This window comes from Microcebus murinus, chromosome 15 (genome assembly GCF_040939455.1).
Source record: "Microcebus murinus isolate Inina chromosome 15, M.murinus_Inina_mat1.0, whole genome shotgun sequence".
NCBI classification, from domain to species: Eukaryota; Metazoa; Chordata; class Mammalia; order Primates; family Cheirogaleidae; genus Microcebus; species Microcebus murinus.
This window is the reverse complement of record NC_134118.1, coordinates 36,075,395-36,089,369: the sequence shown is the minus strand read 5'-3', so window position 1 is coordinate 36,089,369 and position 13,975 is coordinate 36,075,395. Positions and strand designations below refer to the sequence as shown.

General features: G+C 40.9%; 1 protein-coding gene across 7 annotated transcripts in view; it reads left to right on the top strand.

Moving 5' to 3' along the window:
* Positions 1-13,975, top strand: part of TRIM2 (tripartite motif containing 2) — a 114,334-nt gene that overhangs the window by 49,669 nt on the left and 50,690 nt on the right. For 2 of the 7 annotated variants that reach the window (XM_012783670.3, XM_012783669.2), the window contains exon 2: positions 13,323-13,507. In XM_012783670.3, the coding sequence (XP_012639124.1) occupies positions 13,374-13,507 (134 nt within the window). In that variant the 5' untranslated portion in view covers positions 13,323-13,373. Of the gene's footprint in view, positions 1-54; positions 1,779-13,322; positions 13,508-13,975 lie in introns of those variants that run through there. The other 5 variants (XM_012783672.3, XM_012783673.3, XM_012783667.3 and 2 more) reach the window with 4 other exon arrangements.

Sequence of the window (13,975 nt, the reverse complement as noted above, 5' to 3'; positions counted from 1 at the left end):
TTGAGGTTGCTGTGAGCTAGCTGACGCCGTGGCACTCTAGCCCAGGTAACAGAGTGAGACTCTGACTTAAAAAAAAAAAAAAAGACTGGGGGGTAAGGGGAGGAGGTAGAGAGTGATAGCTAACAGCTACAGGGTTTCTCTGTGAGGTGATGAAAATGACTGTGAGGTGAATAAATTGATTGTGGTAATAGTTGTCCACATCTGTGAATACAGTAAAATCCATTAAATTGTACACTTTAAATGAGTGAATTGTATGGTAGGTGAATTATACCTCAATGAAACTGTAAAAAAAAAAAACACCCACAAAACTTCTAATGTAGGGTATTAACCTAAGCTTTCAAGAACTGTGTATCACCAAAAATGGCATGCCAAATTTGGCATGTCTGTGCATTTCCAGGGTCTGTCAGTTTCACTGAATTCTGACCCCCCTCTCCCTACCAAAGATAATCATCACCGCTTTGCAGAGCTGAGGCCTCTTCAAGGGCTCAAGGCAATGCTTGACTGGTTGGGAAGAATGTGATGAATATAAATGTAATCAAATATGCAGATGCACAGTCTTTTAAAATAGAAATTATTAGTGATCACTTTAAAACTAGTAACTAACCAAGGAATAGGTTGCAATAGTGTTCTCTGCCTCCAATGCTGTAGAAAAGGGAACAATTGTGAATTCCTTTCTGATATACAAGATTTTTTATTCCAAAGTATTGTTTGTAACATGAGGACCTGATCACTTTTATACAACTACTTACTGATCATTTTTATGTTATTAGTACCCTCTTAAAATAAGTTTAATGACTTGGCAGGAAATCAAGTTCTGTATGTATGTAAAGTTTATCAGGTTTCTCAACCTTTAACTATAAACTTTATTATCAGAAAAGGAACAGGGTCTGGTCATCCCCTGAATCAAATAAAGGTACCATAAAATTTTCCTCTGAATGGTTAGAACCACAAAAAAAAGCAGAGAAATGTCATTTGCATGATTTGACTTTGCAGAACTGTATCTTATGGACCCTGTCTTGGGCAAATAGCAAGAGAGGAAAAACAGTAGAGGCTTGTGGAACTAGGCTGTTTTTGCATTTTACAGATTACATTTGTGTTTCAAGCTCCTTGAAACGTCTAAGGAAATAGATCATCTTTTCCCCCCCTAACGAATGGAAGTCTTTTAAGTGTGTGCTCTCACACTCTCTCCAAACCCTCCTCTAAATCTGAACTTTTCATATTGAGGCTCCGTCTACCTGGTTTTCTTTCTAGAATCTATCCTCACTGTGTTCCCCATTTGCGTAGGAGCAACCAACCCCCTCTGTCTGATTTGCGACACTCCGGGGCCCTGCCCTGGCTGCTGCGCTGCTGCGAGCGGGAGGCGTGCGGGGTTGCCTGTGGCCGGGCGACACCCGCAGTCCTGTTCTGGCGACGGGGCCCAGCGGCCCAGCACGAGAGCGTGGCAACAGCTGACTGCTGACTCAGAGGGAAAGCGAGCCACCCACGAATCTCATTGTAGCTCGCTGCTGCATCCCTATCCCATAATCCCCTGCTTGGTTTGCTGCAGTCCTTTCAACAGACGCTGAGTGAGAAAAAGATGTCCTGGAAGATAAAGATTGATTGGTTTGGATGCCGAAGGGGGTCCTCCACTTGTTAATGACCCCGAAACATTCCTTGCCGACTTTCCAGCCTTCTCTCCTTTCCTCCATTTTTCTCTTCCTCTGTGCTGCCCATGAGCTGGCACCTCACTACTTAGAGCAGAAGATATGCTGGGCTTCTGATGATGGCTGCACTGCATGGTAGGGAATTTTAACCCGTCTCTTTGCATGGCGCTTGCAAACTTGAGATGTTAGCAGCAATGTGCATTGTTCTTTTGGAGTGCCGCGTAGCTGCAGCGACAGCCTTGGGAGGATTTCATTCTTTGCCTCGTTGATTAGTCTGTTTGTCTTCAGAAATGGGTAGGTCTCAAATGTTCAAACTGCTTAGCATTATGCCAGGTGGATAACTGATTTCTCCTGCTCTCTCTGTTCTGGCTTTTTCTTTTTTCCTTTTCCTCTCATGGTGATGCTGCATGCTCTATAGCTGTAAAATAGCGACCCGATCTTTGCCTGAACAAAGACACCAAATTAACAAGTATGGGGAGAAACTCATGCAAGATTTTCGTATCAAGTTCTAATGTGATCTGATTAGATTTTTATTTTTACTAGCCTTTATTTCAACGTTTATCTTGGCTTGTTTTAAATAGAAGAAAATTTCCCCCTGCATCTCTCTGTTGGGCGCAAATATGGGGATGAGATATTTAATTTGCAGGATTCCTTCCTTGCTACCCCAGGGTGGAGGAAAACGTGCCGTGCGACCCTCCCCCCACCTTGTCCTCTAGGAGAGAACCCTGGGGTTGAGTTCCTGGCTCCCAGTTACCATTGGAAACCCATTCATTCATAATGCATGCATGACTCGACCCTCTGAATTCTGAGTGCCTTTGAGGACCAGCAAACAAATAGACAGCAGACGATTTGGGTTTTTTTCTGACAATTTTTCTGCCATTGAAGTACAGTCAAATCTGGGTGGAGCTCAATGATAGCATTACACAGAAAAAAAAAATCCTTAGGTTGGACCTTAGTTAGGTTTGCTTCCAGAGACAGTGGGTATTATTTTTGTGTCAGAGCTTTTTCTACAAGTGTGCCCCACCCTGTCATCATTCCTTATTTTGGGGGTATCAGGGAGCAAGTAGGAAGTCTATTTATTTTAAACTAAAAATCGAATGTTAATAAATGGATTTCTGAACTAAAATATAAAATGATATTTTTGTCTTAAGAAAAGATGGTTTCAATGTCATAGCTTTCAAGAACAGATCTACATTCAGAATGAGGCATTTAAGAAAATTACCAGTTCATTTCTTTGGCTTAGACCATGTTACATTTAATTTGGCTTAGATCATTCCTTGTGAAAAATTGTTGAAGGTTTGGAAAAACCTACAATATGTAAGGAAAACTATTCACACAGATTCTTTAAAAAAATTTTTTTTAAGTATTTGGATTCAGTTCTGACTAGCGTGAACCTATTTTCTGATGCCTTTCATTATTTCAGACAGAGGCTTCAACCCACTGTAATGTTAAATGATGCACGCCCCTCCCAAGTGAGCACACAATGAGAAGTTTCATGTGTGCTGTGCTATGAGAAAGCAGCTTTCTGTTGCAGACACGAGTAGTGGCCCTTTCTAAACCTTGAAGTATTTCTTTCCAATTTTCTCCTAGGAAGACACAAGCTATTAGCATTGGAAAGGTTAAAACATGGCTGAATGTAACAACGTTCTCTGATAGAATATGCTGTTTCGAGATAGATGAATGCAGTGTATGTAACCAACACATTTTTAGAAAGGAGAATAAAGTCTACACATCTTTCACCATAGTTAATATTAAATCTTGAGATGACTTAATGTCTTTTAATTTATAAGATAACAAAAGCTTAGTGGATTTTGTTGCTTGTGAAATAAAGACACTCACTCTTTGTCTCACTCAGAAATGAAAATGTCCTTTATTTGGATACCTCTAGGCTTTACTTTCTCCAAACTTGGGAGTTTCTTTGATCTATCTTTATTAAGTAGAAAAAAAAATTCCAAATATGTAGCAATTTTTAAGACTCCCTTGTGCCTCTTTTCATTATCTGATAAAACTAAGACTTTAACCAGGTATTTGTATTATTGAAATGAATAGAAGAGAAATACTTTCAAACTTTAAAAATTTGCTGCCAAATTATTTACTATCATACTTCAAAAAATGTGACCGAATTACTTCTAATTGTGGCAAAATGATAATCTACACACATCTGTATTGCTTTTTTTAAAAATCTCTGATGCCATCTGTGTCCTTTTATTACTTCTATAAAAAAGGTTTTAGTTTAGAGTAGAATTGCTCTATAATGGGGTTGGCTATTAGGGTTCTCTGAAAATTTTTATTGTACAGGCTGTCTCAGTTTCAGGGATCAGGTTTCTTCCTAAAATTTGGAGCTTTAGATTGGACCAGAAAGTGAGAAATGAGCCAAGTATTCAAATAACATCATTGAAGGAAAAGTATTGCTGCTTTTGGTATACTAATATCTCTGTCCCCTTCTACTTTACCCTCTTCATATTCTCAACAGCCTCCATTCTTCCACTGAGTGCTTTTTTATTATTGCTCTTAAAAACTTAAGTACTTATTTTAATTAACAACGGAATTAAATAATGTGCTTCCTGTATGCCAGGGGCAAAAACGTGTTTACAGTTAGTAGAACCATGTCTTTTGGAGTTTTGATGTGAAATAACTTTGTCTTCCCTGTTCTTGACAATTTTTCCCAAACCCCAGGGTCGGTCCCCAGCACTTAGTGCCCTGACTGTGCTCTGCCTTTTTGTGGTCCCAGAATATTCAGCCTCTTTATGTAGTCCCCAAGGAAAGCAAGGGAGGAGACTTGGCAAAGTGATGGATGTGGAGAGAAGAAACCCCACTCGTCTTCACTGTCCCAGGGTGCTGCAAGATGAATGTCCATTAGCCTGACCACTTAACACTCCATCACAGACCCAGCCTTCTGGGGGCTTAGAGAGCTCAAAGCAAATCTTAAGGACTAACTGCAAAAGATGGGGACTTTATAAAGAAGGCAATGGCAAATGGTTATCTCTAGCTATGGTAAGGGAAATAGGCATACATATCATAAAGATAATTTGGAAATTTAACTTAAAAAGCAACTTCCAGATGGTAAAAACCAACACATCTAAGGAGGCTGTCATTCATCTGACCCTGGCAATAAGAAGAGGAAACAAAACCATGGAGAGGCCACATCCTTGCCTGAAGGCAGAAAAGTTAAAGTGGATGGCTCCTGAGTACTCTCCCCCACCATCCCCGCCCAGCAAACACACAAACACACACGCAAACACACATACACACAGAGAGACCATCAGGAAAGATAATGCATCTAGCCTTCTAATTTACAAAATGGCCCATCTGGGATAGAGGCTTGATTTAACTGGAAATGGGTCACCCTGTTTTAACTTCCCTGATGATTGTCCTCTTTTCTTTCTTCTAATTGTCCTCAGTAACAATGCACATTCAATCATAGGTGAATGAGAATAGGCTCATAATTTAAAAAAATGAAAAATACTTTATTTCTTTAATCATGTTTTAACTTCTGCCTTGAGCTCTAGGTGCCACATGTCCTGGCAGATAAAGGGTAGCATATGGTGAGTTATAATAAATAATCCTAATGGTTCAGGATTTCCTTTTTATAAATGTATGAAAAAATTTTCAACTGCTTGGGAAACTGATTTTCACATGTCTGCACAAGAATAATAAAAATGTAAGCATATGAATAAATAAATTCCACTAAAGTGGCACCAAGTAACCCAGGAATGCTATAAAATTAGACTATAGAAATGGAATTGGGTACCTTTAGGATGATGCATAATCAAAAATGCTGCTTCTTACCCACCAATCAACATGTTAACATCTTATTTTCCAGAAGGATCTTGGCCCTGTTCCTCAACCTTGTTCCCTAGAGCAGCCAGACAAGGTTTTGCCAACTCTCTCCCCGTTTCAAGAAGAGTGGTTTCACTTTGGTTTTTCTCTGTCATTCTTGGCCTTTCTTACTCTGTTGTCAGCAATAAAGAGTCTGAATAGTTTTCTGATCTAAATGGTATAATTTGGGGTGGGAAATATGGTCTAAATCTTAGAATTTTAGACGCAGGCATTTTTCTCTCATTTTATGTCCTCATATCAAGTTATTTTCCATTTAATGATAATTTCCACCAAATTGTAGCAGATTTGAGAAAGTGAGCCAGGAAAAACACCAGAGATGATGTGAGGAAAGAAATGCTAGGGCAGGATTTTTCTGTGCTCAAGGATTTTGTTATGTGATTGTTGCATTGTTTTTCCCACAACATGTTTTGTTCAGTTGGCAAACCCCCATTAATAAGGAATGCACGTGCCAACCTTCTTAGACTTTTTATTTCCATGCATATATATCCTCAATAGTTCTCAATTCCTTTTCCTGCATTTGTGAGTATGTTAAAATATGTCACTAATATTTACCCTCTGAACGGTGGCTTATGTTGCTGAGCATTAGACTATCACATGGAGGAGGCAGGTGATGTCTGAGGTCAAGTGCAAGCATTCATGTGACCAGCAGCAACCATGCTCCTTATCATAGAATCAGCAAGTGCCTGAGTCCATTTCCATGTTATCCTTTGCTAGTTTGATTTATTAAAAAAAAAATGAGTATCTATCATGTACCAGGCGCAGTTTTAGGTGCTGTGACTACTGCAGTGAGCAGTCGGACAAAAATCCCTGCCTTCACGAGCCTTTATATTCTAGGTGCAGGGGGGAGACTATATGCAAAATAAATATTAATAAATTGCATAATATGTTAAAAGGTTTAGTTCAAGCTGTTATAACAAAAATACCATTGATTGCGTGGCTTAAACAAAATGAATCTATTATCTCACAATTCTGGAGGCTGGGAAGTCTGAGACCAGGGTGCCAGCATGGTGGGATTCTGGTGAAGGCCCTCTTCTGTGGTTTACAGAGACAGATGGCCCCCAGGGTGGGGCATAGAGAGAGTGAAAGAGCAATCTCTTGTCACTTCCTGCAAGAGCACTAGTCCCATCGAGACCTAATTGCCTCCCAAAGGCCCTACTTCCTAACACCATCACATTTGGTAGAGCTTCAACATATGAATGGGGGGACAAGCATGGAGTCCATACAGAAATTGACCAGTGCTATGGAGGAAAACCTAGTAAGGACAGGGTATAGCAGTCCCAGGGAATTGGGGGCAAAATGCACTTTTTTTTTTTTTTGAGACAGAGTCTGGCTCTGTTGCCCAGGCTAGAATGCCATGGAATCAGCCTCACTTACAGCAACCTCAAACTCCTGGGCTCAAACAATCCCTCTGCCTCAGCCTCCTGAGTAGCTGGGACTACAGGCATGCGCCATCATGCCCGGCTAATTTTTTATGTATATATTTTTAGTTGTCCAGGTAATTTCTTTCTATTTTTAGTAGAGACGGGGTCTCGCTCTTGCTCAGGCTGGTCTCAAACTCCTGACCTTGAGGCAAAATGCAACTTTAAGCAGAATGATCAGATTGAGCAGCTAACTCTGAGCAAAGGGTTGGAGAAAGAGGCATGAGCGCCTTTGTGAGGGGTCTTGCTGTTTGTTTCCCATTGACAAGGAACCTCAGCTAGTCTCCCATCTTGTGGTTGGCTAAGGTCAATATCAAACTAACGTTGATTCTTCGTATCATTTAAAAATGGCTCTTGGCCGGGCGCGGTGGCTCACGCCTGTAATCCTAGCTCTCTGGGAGGCCGAGGCAGGCGGATTGCTCGAGGTCGGGAGTTCGAAACCAGCCTGAGCAAGAGCGAGACCCCGTCTCTACTATAAATAGAAAGAAACTAATTGGCCAACTAATATATATAGAAAAAATTAGCCGGGCATGGTGGCGCATGCCTGTAAGTCCCAGCTACTTGGGAGGCTGAGACAGAAGGATCGCTTGAGCCCAGGAGTTTGAGGTTGCTGTGAGCTAGGCTGACGCCACGGCACTCACTCTAGCCTAGGCAACAAAGCGAGACTCTGTCTCAAAAAAAAAAAAAAATAAATAAAAATAAAAATGGCTCTTCATGCCTTCATTATCATTTCCTTTCTCCGGCCTTTTGACAATGTGTCTGGGGTTAGTTCCTGCGCCCAGATGCATTCAGGCTCCTTCAGAGACAAAGTCCACCCCGGTACGTTTTCATGATCATCCCCCCAGAAATGTGTTTTGCTGCTGTCCGGCAGAGGAGCAGTTCTGCGTTCTGATCTCCTTTATGTTAGTGTACTGACTTCTGATGGTTGTGTGGGTAAGAAGCGTCTCTGACACTTAAAAAACCCAGATGGGGAAAGGAGACCAGCCAAGAAACTAGATAGTATTTATTGCTTTTCTAATCGAAGGGACCAAAAACTGGTAGTGCCCAGACACTTTGATTAAAGGCTGTTGTATATTTGGTGCGTATTCCTCGTGGCATAGTCAGACCGATTCAGGCTTCCTGCAGTGCTTATTAGCACATTCTGTGCCTCAGTTCTTCTAAGCACATTGCCCCTTTAGGAATAGTCAAATGTCTTCCTATTGTGGGTATCCAGTTATATTTAGGGAAGGATCATTATCCTGGCAGATTTGGGGGTCTTTGGGAGTTGGAAACCTTTTGTGTGGATTCTGGGAGTTCTAAAAATCCATATGCCTTCAACAGGTCACTTGTGACAGATCTGTAATACTGCCATGATTTTAAATTAGTGTTAATGAGTAAACTTAGCTAATTCACCATGTAAATTAATTCACCATGTAAATTAATGATACTCACAAAGACTTGCTCTCACCCACTATGATAATTATCATAAAGTTAGAATGAAACATTTTTATTTTCAGCTTTAGAACATAAAAATGTTGGCTCAAGAAATCACATTTGGGCTGGGCATGTTGGCTCATGCCTGTAATCCTATAATCCTAGCACTCAGGGAAGCCGAGGAAGAAGGATTACTTGAGCTCAGGAGCTCGAGACCAGCCTGAGCAAGAGCAAGACCTGAGTCTCTACTAAAAATAGAAAAAGTATCTGGGCATGGTGGTGCACCTATAGTCCCAGCTACTCACCTGTAGCCCCAGCTACATGGGAGGCTGAGGCAGGAGGATCACTTGAGCCCAGGAGTTTGAGGTTGCAGTGAGCTATGATGATACCACTACACTTTAGCCAGTGACTCTCTCTCCAAAGAAAAGAAAGAAAGAAATTGCATTTGGTCAACATATATCATTTGATCAATAAAAAAGTTTTTTCCTTGCCCAAAATAAAAAATTCTAAGGTTAAGAAAAAGAGAGTAAAATCCAGTATGTTTTCTCTCTGCTTTTTTCAAGACCTAGCATGACTTTGATTACTTCAAAGTATACCGTGAAAATTTTCAAAAGCTATTCAAAATAAAATTATTTTTAACTGACTTTAGTTGAAAAGTTTAATATCTTTTTTTTTTTTTAATATAGAATGCTTCACAAATTTTCATGCTGTCCCTGCTCAGGGGCAGTTGTCTCTGTATCATTCAAATTTTAGTGCTGCCAAAGTAAGCACTCTATTTTCTTTTTTTTCTGTAAACTATTTTATTTAGGACAAACTTGAGACTTGGTGGGTCTACGCGTTTCTTCAAAGCACATCCTACTAATCAGCAGTGGAGAGAGCTCCCATAACTGGTCTCCAGTGGCCCAATGCACTTTCCACTGCATCACCGACAGACTCCCTTCACTACGCACCCCTCCAAGGCAAGCAAAGTCACTTCCACAGCTGAACCCCCCAATGTCCAAAACTCTCATTTAAAAAACTCCATAAACTCCAGAAACTGAAAGGAAAAGGATGAAGCATGTATCATCTTTTCCTATAGCATCCAAATCACTTCTTTATTCAATAGGCTTTAGACGCTCTTTCACCACCGTTATCATGGTGGTGGTCTGAGGGTGAACAGATGATCTGTGGACACTTAGGAGGCTTAACAAGCCCATTGAATTAAAAAAAAAAAATGGCCCGTGGAACTTGGTATCCTCTAAAGTTGCCCGAATTTTACAACTCAGGGTCTCTGGGAACCCGGAAAAAAACCCTCACCAGAAAAGAAACAAATGGGGAGCAGAGAAATCAGACTAGAGTCATTTTTATCCTCAACTCCTTGGGGTGGAAACCGAGGACATAGGTGACCAGAAGGGACGTGCAGACTCCCTCTCCCCAGTCCCAGGAATATCCATCCCAGTCCGGAAACCAAAACTTCGTTCCTTTCCCGCCTGAACCCAGAGATGTCTCTGCTGGGAGACAACGCATCCTGCCACTGAGGCTGGGACGAGGGATGGGGACATGGACCTCCCTCCACCCCGTCTGGGGGCGTCCTGCTGAGAGGGGCAGCGGAGCACGCCGCACACATCCACCTCTGTCCCCGCCTGTCCTCCCCGGCAGCACCCACGTCTAGCTGGGAATCCCAGAGAATACTGGGGTGCTGGGATAGAAAAGGGCTTCAGCACTTTGCATTTATAAGTCTTGTTTTTATAAGTCTCTGTCTCACACACACACACACCCCTCCTACTAAAGTGTTAAACTTGTATCATTGATTTACCTGATAAGGCTGAAAACTTGAAATCTGAGCTGTCTGGTTCTCTGATCTTACCAAATGACCTTGAGTTAGTCATTTAACCCCTCAGCTTTGGTTTCCATATCATTTAGACAAACCCATTCCTCTCAGAGTCTGATGTCATAGGGATGTGGTTAAAAAACAGCGTGCCAACATTTTGAGCTCCTGAGAGATGAGCTCCATTTAATCCAATCAATGAATATTATTCTCTAGTTCTTTAGAAAGACACTCTATGGAAAGTCTAGCAGATGATGCTGGCTAATTAGATATGTCACACCTACATTGTTTAACTATACAGTGAGTTCTGTCTGAACGTGACACTCTTGTATAGCAGGTGCTCCATATGCTTCTCTGTTTATTAATGTACTGGTCTAGAAGACACAGAGTTGGACAACGGGTGTGTCATGTAAACTATACTCAAATATGTATAAACAGCAGAATTTTCTTAAGAAGAGTTGATATACTTTTCAAAAATCTGGTTACTTGGTAGGGAATAAGAAGAACTATTGTTTCTGTTTGGGAACGACAGTTTTCTTTAGAAAGTGTAGAATTGTTGATTCTATAAATATGGAGTGTTTCCTAGCTTTGAACACAGGCATCAGGCCAAGTTAAAGTGTCATATATAAACCAAGCTTCTGTAGTACAGCCTTCTTAAAACACAAGGTCAAGGGCAATGTGGTGGTTTAGGAAGTGAAAAAGCAGTGGGTTTTAGAAACACACATTTCAGTTTGCATTCTGGCAAATTTCTTGACTGAGCCTGTGGGTTTTTCTGTTTGTTTTGTTTTTATTTTTATTTTATTTTAATCCATAGAATGAAAATAATAGTATTACCTCCTGCCTAGGGTCATATTGAAGATTAACTTCTTTTCTTTTTTCTTTTCTCTTCCCTTTCCCCTCCCTCCCTCCCTCCCTCCTTCCCTCCTTCCCTCCTTCCCTCCTTCCTTCTTTCCTTCCTTCCTTCCTTCCTTCCTTCCTTCCTTCCTTCCTTCCTTCCTTCCTTCCTTCCTTCCTTCCTTCCTTCCTTACTTCCTTCCGGAATTAGAGGGCTGTGGACACCTTATAAAATATTAGAAAGTTAGGAAGTAAATTTAGGTCAGCCTTGGTTTACCCCTTTGGATAGACATTCTTTAAGGCGGTAAAAGGAGCTGTGTTTTATGTTGTAACTTTTCCCTCTTTTATGCTCTCATAGGCTCTCTGTTTTCTTCTCTGTTGCCCTTTTCTAATTCTCCATTTTTGTCATGTTACTGCCCAACCATATTCACTGTCCGTTGCTCAGGAGGAAGCCAATACACTGAGTCGGCAGGTGTTACAGCAGAGAAAGGGTTTAATACAGAAGGTGCCATGAGAAGAAATGGGAGCAGTTTCTCAACTCCATTAACCTGAAAATTTGGGAGAAAGGGTATTTTAAAGACAGTTTGGCAGGCAAAAGGCTAGGCAATTGGGTCTGCTAATTGGCTTGGCTCAGGGCAGAACCATGGGGGTGTAGAAATTGTCTTTTTTGCTGAGTTGGTTCTTGGGTGGGGGACGCAATACAAGTTGAGTCAGTTCCTCGGTATGGGCCACTGGTCTGGGTGGGTCATCCATTCCACCAGAATTCAGGGCCTGGAAGATATCTCAAAAACTAGCTTTAGGCTTCCCAACAGTGATGTTATCTATGGGGAAGTTAAGAATCTTTATCACCATCAGCCATGTTACTCCTGAGTGGCAGTTATAGGAAAGGAAACAAGGGAACAGTGGCTGGTTTGTTTTTTTTTTTAGCTACACCTTACCTTTGCAGAGTTTTGGGCTCTTATCACAGTTCTTGCTTTGTACCACTTTATGACTTTATAAAGGGTGGTTTTAATGATCCCTAACATTTTGAAACCTCCTCTGAATTAATTCACTTTACTAGGTCCTTCAAATGCCCATACATGAATACCAATGGACATTTCTTTAAAATTGTACGGACTACCTTTAGCCTTTGTCCCTACTCCATGGCATATACTTTTGGTTTAGTTCTGAAGAAAATGCTCTGAACCACATACAAAGTTTTTAATTAAAAATTCTAATTATCATCCTCCTGCATATTAATAGTATGTAGGGAAGGAAAAACTTTTCTCCTACCCTCTTAGATTATGTGCCTAGGGCCCGCAAATTAAACTAACAAAAGATAGATTAACAGGAGAAAAAGGCATACAAATTTTACTGATGTTTATATTTTTAATTTTACATGAACAAGGACTTCACAGAAAAGAAGCGAAAACCCAAAGAGGCAGTTAGACCTGGGGGTTTATATATAATTTTATACAGAGGGCGATAAATTGTGGAAAACTGACAAGACAAAGGAAAGGGGACTTTGGACTCCTAGGACAGTAAATTGTGGAATGGTGACTAGGAAATGTATGGTAGATCAGGTTTGTTTAGTAAGGTTTGTTAGGGAGGGGCATCTCTGTACAGTCTCCAGGGTCTAAGAGTCTTCTCTTCCTAATATGGGAGAGAGGGACACATTTAAAAATGGAAATTTTCCATATAAGAGACAAATATATGCCCTGATTTTATGCAGATGGGGAGGGCAGAGAGCTCCTCTTATGTCTGCTATTTCTTAATAGCCTTCAGATAAAAATAATCCTTATGCCAAAGTGACATATTTTGGGGTGACATATTCTGATCTCTTCAAATACAATAGTTGGGAAAACATTCTATTTTAATAAGAATATAAAAGGCTAATATGTATTTAAATATAGTCATGGATAAAGGTATATGCCGACATAGCTATATAAGTATTTATCCTTTCAGTCAGCACTGCTTTGAAACCCAGCAAGCACATCCCTTTATACAACACACCTTCTTCTAATATATTTTGTTTGCTATGGTGAACATGTGATTATTTTCTTGTAGAGACAGGATCTCACTGTGTAGCCCAGGATGGTCTCGAACTCCTGGCCTCATGCAATCCTCCCACCTCAGGCTCCCAAGGTGCTGGGATTATAGGCATGAGCCACTGTACCCAGCTTAATTATTTTATTGATTTACAAAACAAACAACAGGGAGCTCACTCTAGTCCTTCCACAGCAATGAAGGTTGGCTATGGTCATTTTGAGGTCACTAACATTGACTTATTTATACCTGTACTTATAGCACGATGCCTATAGTGAAAGAGTCAATGAATGACTTGCACTTACAGATTATATTTTTCCATTCTGGTTTTCTGTCTGACAGCAGCAGCGTGCAGGGTCAAAGACAGCTGGCCCCCCATGTCAGTGGTCTAGGATGGCCAGTGAAGGCACCAACATCCCAAGTCCTGTGGTGCGTCAGATTGACAAGCAGTTTCTGATTTGCAGTATATGCCTGGAACGGTACAAGAATCCCAAGGTTCTCCCCTGTCTGCACACTTTCTGCGAGAGGTAAGCCGCCTGTGAGCTTGGAGAAGGGCTGACCTCCTACGGCCTCCCATTGTACTCTTTCCCAGAATTCTGCAGTTACCTTTTGGGAGACAGCAAATCTCTTGTGCTTCTGATAGACATCAAAAACCAGAATCAGGAGTTGCCAATAATTTACTTTATTTCAAGTGCTTACATGGAAAAAAGCAATCCAGTAACTACTGATTCGTTTCCACAGGAGATGGAGCATTAAATAAGTATTTTAAGATGAAAATCTTTTTAAATTTTTCCCTTTGTTCTTTGTGAAACAGTTTTTGCCAACAGCAATCCCCTAAAGAGGGTCTTTGGTGAGGGGCAGTTAAAAATCTATCATTTCCTCTATATTACAAATCAAGTAAAACACCTGCACATAGGAGGTGTTAGTTCAAAGGTCAGAGCTTCCTTTCCAGAGATACTTTAGATGCATGCCAATGTCACATTTGAACACTATGA